Source organism: Sorex araneus, chromosome 3 (assembly GCF_027595985.1).
Source record: "Sorex araneus isolate mSorAra2 chromosome 3, mSorAra2.pri, whole genome shotgun sequence".
Lineage (NCBI taxonomy): Eukaryota > Metazoa > Chordata > Mammalia > Eulipotyphla > Soricidae > Sorex > Sorex araneus.
Genome location: NC_073304.1, coordinates 185807613 through 185822774, shown reverse-complemented (window position 1 = coordinate 185822774; position 15162 = coordinate 185807613). Strand labels below are relative to the sequence as shown.

The 15162-nt window shown below is 48.5% G+C and overlaps 3 protein-coding genes across 3 annotated transcripts; 2 read left to right on the top strand and 1 right to left on the bottom strand.

Moving 5' to 3' along the window:
- The first annotated feature begins 155 nt into the window (after positions 1 to 155).
- Positions 156 to 2533, top strand: KCTD11 (potassium channel tetramerization domain containing 11). The gene has a single exon (XM_055132704.1). It carries the CDS (start codon positions 272 to 274, stop codon positions 965 to 967), a length of 696 nt encoding a protein of 231 aa, XP_054988679.1. The 5' UTR covers positions 156 to 271; the 3' UTR covers positions 968 to 2533.
- A 203-nt stretch (positions 2534 to 2736) lies between these two features.
- TMEM95 (transmembrane protein 95) lies at positions 2737 to 3922 on the top strand. The gene is made up of 6 exons (XM_004605206.1): positions 2737 to 2905; positions 3098 to 3154; positions 3309 to 3389; positions 3478 to 3498; positions 3636 to 3716; positions 3831 to 3922. The coding sequence occupies exons 1-6, from the start codon at positions 2737 to 2739 to the stop codon at positions 3920 to 3922; spliced, it is 501 nt and encodes a 166-aa protein (XP_004605263.1).
- An 8453-nt stretch (positions 3923 to 12375) lies between these two features.
- On the bottom strand, positions 12376 to 12704 carry LOC129403654 (60S ribosomal protein L37a-like). The gene has a single exon (XM_055133478.1). The coding sequence runs from the start codon at positions 12702 to 12704 to the stop codon at positions 12423 to 12425; it is 282 nt and encodes a 93-aa protein (XP_054989453.1). The 3' UTR covers positions 12376 to 12422.
- Between the last annotated feature and the right edge of the window lie 2458 nt (positions 12705 to 15162).

Below are 15162 nucleotides of genomic sequence, written 5' to 3'. Positions count from 1 at the left end.
GTCCCCCACCACCAAGTAGCCGGGGGGGAATCCCAAGTTTTGCCACCTTGTTCGCCTACCTGTGCCTTCAACTGACAGTCTGAACCTTACCATCCCAGGAGCACACTCCAGAAATTTCACCTTTTCTCTTTCAGTGTCTCCTACACGCCCCAAAATTTCTCCTCCTCCTGTGCCCTCTTCGCCCCCCTCCTTTGGGGGCCCCGTGACCCTGAATGTGGGGGGCACGCTCTATTCCACCACTTTGGAGACCCTGACTCGCTTCCCAGACTCCATGCTGGGCGCCATGTTTAGGGCTGGCACTCCCATGCACCCCAACCTCAACCCTCAGGGAGGCCACTACTTCATCGACAGGGATGGCAAAGCCTTCCGGCACATTCTCAATTTTCTGCGACTGGGCCGCCTTGACCTGCCCCGGGGATACGGGGAAACGGCGCTACTCCGGGCAGAGGCTGACTTCTACCAGATTCAGCCCCTTCTGGACGCCCTTCGGGAACTGGAAGCCTCTCGGGGGACACCGACATCCACAGCCGCCCTCCTCCATGCAGATGTGGACACCAGCCCACGCCTGGTACACTTCTCTGCGCGCAAGGGCCCACACCACTATGAGCTGAGTTCTGTGCAGGTGAACACCTTCCGAGCCAATCTCTTCTGCACCGACCCTGAGTGTCTGGGGGCCTTGCGGGCCCGATTTGGTGTGGCCAATGAGGACAGAGCAGAGGAAGGCCCACACTTTCGGCTGGAGTGGGCCCCTCACCCCACAGAACTCCCTGAGGTGGAATATAGGAGACTGGGGCTGCAGCCACTGTGGACTGGTGGGCCAGGAGAGAAACGGGAAGTTGTGGGCACGCCAGGTTTTCTGGAGGAGGTACTGAGAGTGGCTCTGGAGCACAATTTCCGTCTGGACTCAGTCTTCCCTGATCCTGACGATCTGCTCAACTCCAGATCTCTGCGCTTTGTCCGACACTGAGAACACTGCCTTTAGTTTGATTTGGACTGGCGGGGTTGGGGGGGGGGCGAGTGATGGGAAGCAGAAGCAATAATATCTCCCCTGACGCCTTTTCCTAGCTCTGCCCTGGAAACTGGAAGCTGGAGACCCCCATTGTACCTGTCTTGAACCCAGATGTGGACAGGGATCCCCAAACCTGAGCCCAGCAAGGGCTGATAAGTGGTCCAGGGGGTTGGGACTGGTACTAATCCTAGGAGGACCTCCTTTCCTTGGTTGGAGTTCAGTAGTCGAGGGTCCCCTTTAGGCCTAGAGGAGCCCTGGAGAGACTCTGAGGTTGGCGAAAGGGAATTTGGGTCTCTTGGACCGTGGCTTCTGCTGGAGCTGAGTTACCTGGCTTGGCCTGACCACTGGTAGGTCAAAATACTCTGGAACATGGGGAAGGGGATTCTTTGCTGTGTCCAAACCATGTGCTAGGGAGACAGTAAAACTACCCACCTACACCCCCACTCTACGTTGGCATTGGGAGCTGGCAGAATCCCCTACTTTTAATTATGAGGTTGTAGCCTCCTGCTGAAATGCCCAACTGTTTGACAGGATATTTGAAAGGGGGTGGCTGTGGAGAGGAATGTAGATCTTGGGTCCTGGCCTGACTTCCTTTAATGCACTTCAGCCAGCGCACCTAGTTTTCTGTTTGTTTGAACCACAACTGAGCCAGCTCAGGGGTCAGGGGTTGCTTCAGGTAGTGCCAGGAATCAAAACCAGGCCTTCTGTATACAAAGCTAGAGATCCAGCTCCTTGGGCTACACTCCCGTCCTCCCAGCCAAGTGTATCCGTGGCATCCTGGCTTCACCAAATCCAGTGTTGCTGGATCCGGATCTGTTGTGCCAGTCTTTATGTGGTGTCTGCCTGTCTGAACCTGATTGGAGTTGCCCAGCAACTGTTTTAGTAACAGGTATGTTTGTGAGTAGATGGTGAATTAGTACTTTCTTGACAAGGGGTGAGTCTATGTGTATTCATGCATGTGCATTCATATCAGCAGCAGGAGATACCTAATAGGGTTTGAGTCACCAGGATCTCCCTGCTGAGAGATAAGAGAAGCTCCTGGGCTTAGCCTTGGAGGCCTGTATGGAACTTTTGGTTGCTTGGCAACATAGTTCTATTACTTAGAGATAACTGGAGAAGGCCCAAAGCTGCACAGCAGGGTTTGAGAGATAATACAGTGAGTAGGGTGCTTCCCTTGGACACAGATGACCCAGGTTTGATCCCTGGGTTTCAGGGAAAACCCCAAATAGCCCCCCAAACCTACCAGGAGTGATCCCTGAGTATAGAGCCAGAAGTAAGTCCAGTGTGGTCCCCAAGATAGAGCAGACAAAAAAAAAAAAAAAAAAGGCTGCCCAGGGCAGAGAGAAAATAGTTTGGGAGAGAGCACATAAAGGATTTCTGGGTCCCTGATGGGATGGGCTACTGATAACCTCTCAAAATTCTTCACTGGGGGGTCATGATTTACAAGAAGAAAAATAAAATTGCTTTTGGAAACAAACTTGTAAAGGCTGCTGAGGGTTGGGGGTGCTGTTCAGTGGAAGCATTGTTCCTCTCTTCATGACCTGGTAAGAAATGTCATCTGTCCCTCAGTTCTTTAGGCAATAAGTTTACCCCAGTCAGGGATGGATTCATGGCATCATTCTGAAACACTCTAGAACTGCCAGGCAAAGGTCTGGAACCAGGATACAGCATTCTGAGACTTTTCCGCCTCGGTGGGCCAGTCCTGTGTGATTCCCCTAGTGGGTCTCATGTGGATGCTGGCACTAGGAGGGCTTTTCTTGGCAGCCTCCCAGGCATGCATCTTTTGCCACCTCCCTGCCCGAGACTTATCAGGCCGCCTGGCTCAGCTCTGCAGCCAGATGGAGATCCAGTGGAAGGACTGTGAAGCCTCGTGGAACTTCACAGCTTTTGCTTTAGGTGAGCCATAGTCACAGTTAGAGACAGGCCCAGCAGGGGTCGGTCATCCTGTGCCCCAAGCAGAGCCACATGTGGCTCCCAGCTCTCTGGCCTTCAGCTGGCACACCACCCTCTCCTTGGAGAGCGGCTGTAGAACTGGGAAAGAGCCCTTGGGCCGGTAAGGAAATTGCAGGTCCTTGCCCTTCTCCATAGATGAGACGACCATGAACAAAGTCACAGAGAAGACACACAGAGTCCTGAGGGTCATCGGTGAGCTCCAGCAGCACAGTCTAGAGGCTGTGGCGGAAGGGGGGAGGAGAGAAGGCAGAGACCTGAGGGTAGGGGTGGTGGAGGCGGGGGAAGCAGGGAAGCGAACCTGAACTGTTGAAGCCCTAGGCAGCAAAACTATTCCTTCTTCCCCCAGAGATCAAAGGCTCTCTGTCCTCACTCCTAAAATATTGGCGATGGCTTCAAAAGACCAAGTTCCCAGAGTACACCAGGGAAGGTATTTGTGTGGGAGGTGGTCAGGAGTCCCTTGGATCTCCAGTAAACGGGGTGCGGATCAAGCTACTTCATCCCCTGTTTCATTTCAGCGCTCTGTGCTCCTGCTTGCCGTGAGTAGAAACGGCTCAGGGGAGGGGGACAAGCTCCAGGGGCCCCAGGGTATCTGCAGTGGCGGTGGGGGTGAGGTAGCAGGCAGGGTGAAGCCCGGCTGTCCCTTCCCCCGCCCTGTTCTCACTATCTCCTGCAGGGGGCAGCACCATCCTGTACAACTGTTCCACCTGTGAGAGCTTTGAGGTGTACTGTTGGCCCCGAAAACGCTGCTTCCCAGGTCCTTCTTCCCCAACCCCCACCTCACCCCGCCCTGATATCCAATGTTTACGCCCTCCAAATGCCCACAGATGTGGTACTCAGAATCAGTTTTCTTCTCCTCGGCTCTCTGCAGGAAGCCATGATCTTTGGGAAGCAAGAATTCTGCTCCTTTCTGTCTTCACAACTGCGCTGCTCCTAGGTGTTGTCGCCCTCAAGATAGAGTGAGTTGGGGTATAAGGGCAGATGAAAGCCTCACCAGCTCTGACCTGACCAGTACTGTCCTCTACCCATCCTTCTGCCTCCCCACTTCCCACCCCGACCCTCTTCCCAGGCCTCCTAGCCTCTGTCTGTCCCCAGGTCCAGATCCCTTGAAGCAAAAGATGACCTGTAAAGATGACGATCGCTTCCAACTTCCAGATTAAAGAAATGCACCCCCACAACTTCTACTTCCCTGGGGAAATAGAATCATAGACCCCCAAATTTCAGATCCTGAAACTCCAGGCACCCCCAGGATCCTAGCTACAAATGGCCTTCAGGGATCCTAGGAAACTCCACCTTTCCACTCCTCAGCCAACCAGAGAGGAGCAGTCACCCCTGCCAGGAAAATAGAGTGAAAAACTGCCCCCTCTCTGCACAATCCACCACTCCCACACCTGCTTCTACCTGTTCTGGGAAACAGGGGCTGCCTGCCCCAAAGCTACTATGACTTATTGGGAATCCGAGAATGATTGTTCTGGATAACTCCCTCCCTCCTGAGTGAGACACATCAGTCAGTCCTCTGGCATGTTTGTTCTTCCTCCACTGAACATTGTGAAGTCTTGGCCTTATGGGAGCCTTCCTTCTACCAGGCCCAATTAAAGCTGCTGTTAATGATCTGAACCCTCTTACTCCAGTGGGGTTGGGTAGAGGAAGGCCAGCAGGCCCAGGGAAGCTCTGCTATTCTCAGAGAAGGGGATTCTGTATCCCAGGAGATATTTCGCTCTGTCCAGAGAAATTGTTTTTAGATTTGTTTGGGAGCCACATCTAACAGTACTTGGGAACTACTCCTGGTTCTGTGTTAGGGGATCATACTTGGAAGTGCTTACGAGGTTGAATTACTACAAACAAAGCATGTGCCTCAGCTTATGGACTATGTCCTGGGCTCTGGAGAAATTTCTTTTCTTTTGTTTTTTTCTTTTTGGGTCACACCCAGCAACGCTCAGGGGTTACTCCTGGCTCTGCACTCAGGAATTACTCTTGGTGGTGCTCAGGGGACCATAAGGGATTCTGGGAATTGAACCCAGGTCGGCCACGTGCAAGGCAAACACCCTACCCACTGTGTTACCGCTCCAGCCCCTCTGGGGAAATTTCTATTGCTCTGTTGAGGGGGATGATGTGTTACTGATCTCTAGCCGGGTAGGGACCAGGGATACATGCATCATCCTAAAATGCACAAGAGTCCTACAGCTTAAAAAATAAGTCTGTCCAGGCCAAAGAGAGTCATGAAGCTTGCTTTGCATGAGGCCAAGCCCAGTTCCATGCCTAGCACTGTATGGTCCCCTCATCACTTCAGTAGCAACCCCAAGCACTCATACAGGAGTGACACCTGACTGCAGAATTGGGAGTACTCCTGAGCACCATTGAGTATGACCCGACACTCTTCCCCCAACCCCATACTACCACCATCACTATACTCTATACTCTCTCTCCCTCCCTCCCTCTCCCTCTCCCTCTCTCTCTCCCTCTCTCTCTCTCTCTCTCTCTCTCTCTCTCTCTCTCTCACACACACACACACACACACACACAAACACACACACACATCAATTATAATTATCCTGTCCAGAAAGCCATAGTTTTGGGACCACAGTCTTTGTAAGCAAGAAAGTGCTTTCTATGCACATGGCCAAACAGGGTTTGATTCCCAGCATCCCATATAGTCCCCTGAGCACTGCCAGGAGTAATTCCTGACTGCAGAGCCAGGAGTAACCCTGAGCATCACTGGGTGTGTCCCCAAAAAAACAACAACATAAAAATAAAGCCACAGTGTGGTGTTGAGAAACACTGGTGTTTGGTTTCCTGGCTCTCAGGAGTTTTTGGTATGGCAAAGGGAAAGTGGAACATGAAAAGAAAGTCCTGTCACCAACCAGGCCAAGCTAAAGAGCCCCAGTCCTGGAAGGATCCTGCTTTCCACTAGCCCAGTGGCTTTTGAAATGGGTACCTGGAGGTTCTAGGGCAAAGATTCTCAACCACCTGCATATATGAGGCACTGAGACAACTTTAAAAACCACCCACACTGGGGCTGGAGAGATAGCACAGCGGGTAGGGCGTTTGCCTTGCACGCGGCCGACCCGGGTTCAAATCCCAGCATCCCATATGGTCCCCTGAGAACGGCCAGGGGTAATTCCTGAGTGCAGAGCCAGGAGTAACCCCTGTGCATCGCCAGGTGTGACCCAAAAAGCAAAAAACAAACAAACAAAAAAAAAAACAAAAAAAAACACCCACACTGGAGACTAGAAATATAACACACACCTCACATGTGTGAGGCCCTGGGTTCAATCCTGCCTGCATTGCCACACAAGCAAAACTCTACCCTTGCTCAGACCTCAGATCCATATGCTGGCAATGGGGACATTTTCCTTCTTGAGAAAGTATCTTCTATTTTTGTTTCACACATTCTAGTCCAATTTCTTCCTTTTTAAAATTTTGAATGCTGGGGCTGGAGCGATAGCACAGCGGGTAGGGTGTTTGCCTTGCACGCGGCCGACCCGGGTTCGAACCCCAGCATCCCATATGGTCCCTTGACACTGCCAGGAGTAATTCCTGAGTGAGCCAGGAGTAACCCCTGTGCATCACCGGGTGTAAACCAAAAAAAAAGAAAAAAAATTAAAAAAAAAATTAAAATTTTGAATGCTATTTTGGTTTGAGGGCCACACCCTGAGATGCTTGGGGCTTACTCCTGGCTCTTCAGTCAGGAATAACTCCTGGCAGTGCTCAGGAGACCTCATGGGATGCTGGGGACCCAACTTGAGTTGGCCAAATGTACAGCAAGCTCCCTGCCTGCCGTACTATCTCTCCAGCTCAAATATCTTCATTTTTATATTAAAAATGTGAGAGACAGACAGACAGATATCACATATAAAGCTCACACAGTTTTCCCAATATCGTACATTCCCTTCATTCATTTATTTTACAAGTGCTTAGTGCATACTTGTCCAGGCCCAGAGCAGTATTACTGCTTAAGCTGGGACAAGAAGCAACACCTAGTACCACAGCAGAGGTCACCTCCAACTCCTCTACCCCTTTCTCTGCAGACTCAGCATTCTGTAATTGTGCTTATTTTTACACCTAACCTGCTATGCATGCAGGCTTCCCCATTCTTTGAAGCCCCTGTCCTATGTGTTACCTTTTGCCCATGGCCCCAGTCCATGCTAGAACCTTCTCATTATGGATCTCAGCCTCTCAGGTGAACTGTCTCTTTCTGTTCCCCTCAAAACCATCACACACACACACACACACACACACACACACACACACACACCAAGTAATCATATTGGTCTTAAAATTACACATTGGTCCCAACATCCTGTCTAGCATCAAACATTATTTAAAAACTTGGGCTTTGAGGCTGAGAGAGAATTCAATGGGCCAAGCACATGTTTTGTGTAGAGGAGTCCCAGGTTTGATCTTAGCAGTACATGTGGTCCTCCAAACACCACCATACCTGAACACAGCTAAATGTAGCCCCCAAACAAATTTTAAAAAAGTCGGGAAGCTTTGGGGTTAAGCTGCCCAATTCTAGTTCTGGGCTTTGGGCAAGTTTTTCCCTTTTTTGTAGGGAAGGACACTCAGAGGCTATTCCTGGCTTTGTGCTCAGAAGTGACATCTGGTCATATGGGAACTAGGATTCAATTCAAGCTTGATCTCATGTCTTAACCCCTACACTATCTCTTCATCCTGCAATTTTTAATTTCTACATGTTATTTTCCTTTTTTAATTTTATTTTTTATTAAAACACCATGGTTTGGGGCTGGAGCAATAGCACAGCAGGTAGAGCGTTTGCCTTGCACATAGCCCACCCGGGTTTGATTTCCAGCATCCCATATGGTCCCCCAAGCACCACCAGGAGTAATTCCTGAGTGCATGAGCCAGGAGTATCCCCTGTGCATTGCCGGTGTGACCCCAAAAGGAAAAAAAAAACACCATGGCTTACAAAGCTGTTCATAGTGGAGTTGTTTCAGGTGTACAATGTTCAAACACTAATCCCATCACCAATGTCCCCTCCCCTCCACCAATGCCCCCAGGTTCCTCCCACACTCCAGCCTGCACACCTGGAAGATATATAACAATTTGTTTCATATTGTTCCTTAAAATTTTAAAAAAATAGTAAATGTAAGTATCAGAAAATAAATTAATGAATGTCCATTTTTGATTATTGATTGCTATGTTTTATCCTTGAATAAGGAGTGAGTGCCATTAATAAGTGCCATTCTGAATGCCACATGTTGGGCAGTTTCTCCTGTCCTTTTAAGGAGCTCTTCTAATACTACTTTTTTTTTTTGGGGGGTAGACTTGGTGATGTTCAGGAGTACTCCTGGCTCTGCACTAAGGAATCACTCCTGGGGACCATATGGGATGCAAAGGGGGGGGAGGTCAAACTTGAGTCGACTGCATGCAAGGCAAGCACCTTACCTGCTATACTATCTCTTGGGCCCTAATGCTTCTTTATTTTAATTGTTTGGAGAGGGTGGGGTTTCTCCATCTCTGTATTCAGGAGATCATACCTGGGAATGCTCAGTGAAACTTGTGGTACTGGGGCTTGGATATAGGATTCCCTTATGTAAAGCAGACACTCAAGCCTTTGAGCTCTCTCCTCTGTCTCAATTTTATTCAACTTTGTTTTTATTATGTTTTGGGGCCACATCTAGTGATGCTCAAGGGTTACTCCTGGCTCTTCACTGAGGAACCACTCCTGGCAGTGCTCAGGGGAATGCCAGGCATCGAACCTGGGTGGGCCACATGCAAGCCAAACCCTCTACTCACTGTTCTATAGCTCCAGCTCCTTTCCTCATCTTTAAACACAGATAATGCATTTCATATACTCTATGCCTCCCCTTTATTTATTTACATTTGAACGTCTCTGAGGAATCCATTTGAAGTTGAAGACATATTTAAGCATAATTGTATATATTATAACTGATATCTTAAATTCACTGAAGTGCAGCAGTGTTTGCTTTACAGCATTCCTGTGATGTTCAAATGAACTCATCTGAAATGTTTGGAATTGTGCCCGACAAGTCATTTAGTGGGCCATTATATTTTATTTTATATTTTAGACATTATAATATCTTTAAAATCTCTAGGGTAGGAATATAGCTTAGAAGTAGGGGCTGGAGCTATAGTACAGCGGGTAGGGTGTTTGCTTTGCAGGCAGCCGAGCCAGGTTCGATCCCCAGCATCCCATAGGGTCCCCTGAGCACCGCCAGGAGTAATTCCTGAGGGCAGAGCCAGGAGTAACCGAGTGTGACCCAAAAAGAAAAAAAAAAAAGAGAGGAGTGTTTGTTTTGTATGTATGAGGCACTCTCACAGAAATAGTATGGGGCTTCAAGTACTTGCATTGCATGCGGCCAAATCTGGTCAATCCCCAGCATTGTATATGGTTCCCTGAGCACTGCCAGGAGTGATCCCTGTGCACAGAGCCAAGAACCACCAGATAAAACAAACAAACAAACAAACAAACCCTAAAAAGAAATGACGGGCTGGAGAGATAGCTCAACAGATTAAGTGCATGCCTTCCATGCGGGAGTCACTGGATGGTCCTCTAGCACAGTAGGAGTAGCACACAAGCACGTGGGTCCATGGCCCCAACAAACAAAAACAATAAGATCCTTCCTTAATTCTTTGTCTACAGAGCATAGAAGATCAGGCCCTTTACCTTAATATTCAAGGGTTTAAATCAGGAATTTGTTCCTGTCTTGTAGACCCAGGGGACACAATCCAAACACAAATCTAACTGGAAACAACTATCTCAGATACCACATGTTCAAACCCACTTTCCTCCCAACCCGACCTCTCCTGTGGTAACCTCCCTCGGGCTAGGCTGCAGTGCCAGCTTTGTGGCTATTTTCCTCATGCATATGCTTGCAGAAGGCTTCTCAGTAAGTGATCTGCCTTTGGGATACTTATTTAAAATCTGGCTCCCCAGGTCCTGGAGACTTACCACCCAGCTCAGCGAATCCACTGCGGCACTGAGTCACTTGCAGTTGACTAAACTGTTCTCATGTCTTCGCTTGTTCCTATCCCCAGGATTCCCTTCTCTTCCGAGAAAGCCGCCTCTGAGTTCCTGAAGCTGAGTGGACTGCCCCCTCTCTCAGCGTCTCAGGTGGCAAATGTCACCTCAGATGTTGGTGTTTCCACTACTCCATGCACTAACCTACAAAGCCACTACCTAAGGTTTTTTTGGTTTTATTTCATTATTTTGGTTTAGGGCCACACCAAGCAGCGCTCACGGATCGATCCTGGTTATGCTCTGGCAATATGTGGTTGAGGCCCTGACACCCTTTTGTTTGCTTTTCTGCAGTGTCAGAGACTGAATCCAGGGCCTCACATATTTCCACATGCAGAATGTACGCTTACCTGCTGAGCCACATCCCTGTTGGTTCCCCCAATGCCTGGTACCTCGTGGCTGTCATGAAGCATCCCTGACTACCCTCGCCCCTTGTGGTTTTGTTTGTTTGTTTTGTGAGGGAGCCACACCTGGGTTACTCCTGGCTTTGCACTCAGATATTACTCTTGGCGGTGCTTGGAGGAACGGGACCATATGGGATGCTGAGGAAGGAGCCCGGGTCAGCTGTATGCGAGGCAAAAGTAGCTCAAGCCCTCCTTACCATGTATTAGTACTTCATGATCACGTGGATCATTTGGCACAGGAACTTGTGGAGTTTTTTGTTTTGTTTTGTTAATGATAAAGAGAGAAGAAAGAAAGGGAAACAACCGCCACACCCTAAGCGGAATGCTGGCTGTGACTCCAGTATGGAGTCTGGGGGAGTTTGAATCTTTTTTGTTTTATTTTTGTTTTTATGCCCACCCAGTGGTGCTCAGGGCTTTCTCCTGGCTCTGTGCTCAAGGGAATATGCAGGGGATTGAACACTGGTTGGCTACGTGCCTTATCCTCTCTGCTATCTCTCAGGCCTAGAGTTTGTTTCTTTGTGGCATACACAAAATAGAGGCAACGGAGAACACCTGCCAAGGAGGGAAGAGATTCTTCTGCATCCTCACCAAACAAACCGGGGAGACTGCTGTGAATGTGGCCATTGTTTTCTTTTCATTTCTTTTCATTTTGTGCTGTATTTGTCTTGTTTCAAGGCCACACCAGTGGTGCTCAGAGGTCATTCAGGGGCCTGCAGAGAACTCGGGATGAAACCTGGGGTTTCAGCACATGCACAGAGCATTTGTTTTAGCCCTTTGAGATGTTCCTCTAGCTCAGGTTTGGCAATTTTATTTGGTTTTGTCCTCCAGGAAAGCAGGGAGTCCAGGATGGCTCCTGAAGACACTTCCTTACTGTGAAGGTTCAGTGTTGGAAATTGGGGGCTCAGTGCTGTTTGGGCGCAGAAATATAAACCCAGGCCCGGCAGAGGCGGTAGAGTGGGCAGGGTGCTTGCCGTGTACGCTGCCAAATGGGATTAGACCTGGCACCACGTTTAGTCCCCTGAGCCCTGCCAGAACTGGAGTTTGGCTGTGGCTCTAAAAAACAATTAAGCGGGCACTGGAGCAAGAGTACAGCAGGTAGAGCATGTGCCTCGCACATGGCTGACCCAGGTTTCATCCTTAGTATTCCATATGATCTGAGCACTTACCAGGAGTGATAACTGAGAGCAGAACCAGGAGTAACCTGTGAATATTGCTGAATGTAGCTCCTGGAAAAAAAAAATCAAACGAATGTGTGAGACAGTACAGTAGGTAGGGAATGTGTGCAAGGCAAGTGCCCTATCTGGGTTCAATCTCTGACATTCCACGTGGTCCCTCAAGCCCTCCAGGAGTGATCCCTGAGCACAGAGCCGGAGCAAGCCCTGCGCTGCTCTGCTACCCCTCCCATCCAACAACAACCACAAACAAACAAACAAACAAACAGATAAATGCTGGATCAGAAAGATAGTACAACAGGTAAAGCGCTGCCTTGAACATGTCTTTTTTTTTTTTTTTTTGCTTTTTGGGTCACACCCAGCAATGCACAGGGGTCACTCCTGGCTCATGCACTCAGGAATCACCCCTGGCGGTGCTCAGGGGACCATATGGGATGCTGGGATTCGAACCCGGGTCGGCCGCGTGCAAGGCAAACGCCCTACCCGCTGTGCTATCACTCCAGCCCCCTTGCCTTGAACATGTCTGACCTGAGTTCAATTATTAGTACCCCATATGGTCTATTGACCATGTCAGAAATGACTCCTAAGTGCAGAGCAAGCTAGGAATAAGCCCTGAGCATACCTGGATATGGTCTAAAAACAAACAAAAAACAAGTGCAGGTCACTAGAGTGACATGCAGTGTAATTCACATGGTGCCGGGATCAGACTTGGCAATTGCTCTAACCTTTAAACTATCACCTGGCCCTGGGTTTTACAATTAAAATATCTCCCAAAATTATTTGAAATGCCTTTTGATGACCAGCAGAGGCCAGAAAGTCTTTTACTTTTTTTTTTTTACGTAAATTAAGCCATTTATTATAGGCTAGCAATGCTTCTGATGGCAGCTCTACTGGTCTTTCAATTCCTTCAGTCTTCTGATGGCAGATTTGACTGTGACAGCAGAAGTGGTATCGTAGGGCCAGGTGCCCCCGGTGACAGTTTTCATGCAGGAACCACAGTGCCAAATGCCCACGGCTCGTCTCTTCATCTTGGTCTTGCCGCAGAAGGAGTACATACATGTACTTGGCATGTGGCTGATCTCGATCTTCTTCACCATCTTCCGGAGAGAGGCGCCGTATCGAGTCCCGTACTTACCCACGATCCCCACCTTCTTGGTGTGTTTAGCCATCGCACCACCACCCAGCCCAGGACCAAGTCTTTTACTTTTTAAAAAAAATTTTTACCTAATATTCTTTATTTTTTGATTGGTAATCCAAAGGCCAAGGATTATGTATCAACAACAGAAGAAACTCAATAAATGTGTGCTGAGTTAGGGAAATTTTGAAACATTTAGAATTAAGACAGGCTAGACTTTGTAAACCACACCCAGACGGTGGGCACAACTGCCTTCGTCTTGGAGCCAAGACCACACTGGAGCAAATTGCCTCCTCTCAGGAGGATCCTGGAGGTCTTTCCTACTCACACCTCACACGTTATGATCGGGGTGACCCCTCTTCCGAAGGCAAGGATGGAAGTTTTTGTTTTTTGTTTTTTTTTTTTTTGCTTTTTGGGTCACACCTGGCGATGCACAGGGGTTACTTCTGGCTCTGCACTCAGGAATTACCCCTGGTGGTGCTCAGGGGACCATATGGGATGCTGGGAATCGAACCCAGTTGGCTGTGTGCAAGGCAAACGCCCTACCCGCTGTGCTATTGCTCCTGCCCCAGAAGTCTTCTTTTAAAGCTCCACTCTGTGACCAATTGACCAACTGGTTATGTTATAAGTGATACTGGGTCTCTTTCTAGGTCAAACTTAAGAGAAACTGACCCTCTGCCTCTTCTACTGACTACCCTTATTCTAGAACATGATATGAGGATGGCCAGGACACTTGAAGACTCCACATGTCCACATGAGGGGACTGGCAGTCCACAGGAGGGGACTGTCCAAAACAGCAACATTGCTCAGCAGGCCAGGGAGTGATGATACTGCCCCCTACTGTCAGATCACCTCCAGACCTTCAGTTTTTCCATCTCAGGCTCCAGACATGGTGGAACAGATCAACACAATCCCAGTGTGTTTTGAACTTCAGCTTCTCAAAGTCTAGGAGCATAATATATGGTTGTTTCATGCCACTAGATATTGTCACACAATAGATAGTGGGAACAACAAGACAAAGGAAAAGGAGTCCAGGATTTGGCACTAGAACCCCTAGTTTTGACATGCTGGCTCTGCCACTTTTTTGTTTGTTTAATTTTTTGTGTTTGGGGCCATACCTTGAAGAGCTCAGGGTTTACCACTGGCTCTGCACACAGAAATCACTCCTAGAGGTGCTCAGAGGACCATATGGGTTGCTGGGATCGAACCCAGTTCAATTGCATACAAGGCAAGTGTGCTTGCACTGTACTATCACTCCAGCCCCTGACACTTCCTAGCTATGTGCCCTTTACCAGCCTGAACCTTGGTCTTCCTATCTATAGTTAATGGGCCTGAGGGATGGGCTAAGCATGCTTTGAATGTAGGAGTCCAAGGTTCAATTCCAGACACCATCTGGTTCCCAACATAGCTCAGAACGATCCCTGATGTACAGAGTGGAAGTAGCACATGAACACTACCAGGTGTGCTCCAGAAACCAAAACAATAAAAGTTAACAATGGATAACAGTTGTAGGGAATCTTTCAGACATCATTCTTTTTTTGGTTTGTTTTTGTTTGAGGTTTTGTTGCTGCTTTTTCTTGTTTGGGGGCCACTCTGGCTATGCTCCGGGGTTACTCCTGGCTCTGCATTCAGTAATTACACCTGGAGGTACACAGGGGACCTTGTGGTATGCCAGGGATTGAACCTGACTTTGCCACATGCAAGGCAAGGCACTCTGATGTCCTATCAAGGCAGCCCTATCATTCCAAGTATTTTATGCATTCTTCCCTATAGCTGTGTAACAACTCATTTCAAAACTGGTCAAAAATTCAAGAGCAGCTTAGTTGAATGGGCCTGATTCTGGCTTTTCATGTAGGTGCAGTCTTGATGTGGTTCAGGACTGCAGAAATCTGAGATCTGACTGAGAGGAGGATCAGTTTCTAAAATGGCTCAAACTTGGAATGATGGTGTTGGCTTTTGGCTGTTGGCAGAAAACCTCAGTTCTAGGTTTTCTGAGAGATAGAACAGCACAGTGCTTGCCTTGCTTGCAACTGAGCCATGTTTGATCCCCGGAATTCCATATGGTTCCATGAGCCCCACCAGGAGTAATCCCTGAGCACAGAGCCAAGAGTCAGCCCTGAGCAACACCAGATGTGGCCCCAAACAAACAAATTTTAAAAGTCTCTAAAAATAGTCTTAAGGGGCTGGAGCAATAGCATAGCGGGTAGGGCGTTTGCCTTGCATGCGGCCGACCCGGGTTCAATTCCCAGCATCCCATATGGTTCCCTGAGCACCGCCAGGAGTAATTCCTGAGTGCAAAGCTAGGAGTGACTGTGCATCGCCTGGTGTGACCCAAAAAGCAGATAAATAAATAATTAAATAAATAAAATAAAAATAGTCTTAAAATCTAGCTTTTAGAAGTTATATACTGTTTGTTATACAACATTGCATGGATTACACAATCAACCCTTTCACTATGGGAAGGGAGTAAAACTGTGACTTTTTGACAGGGA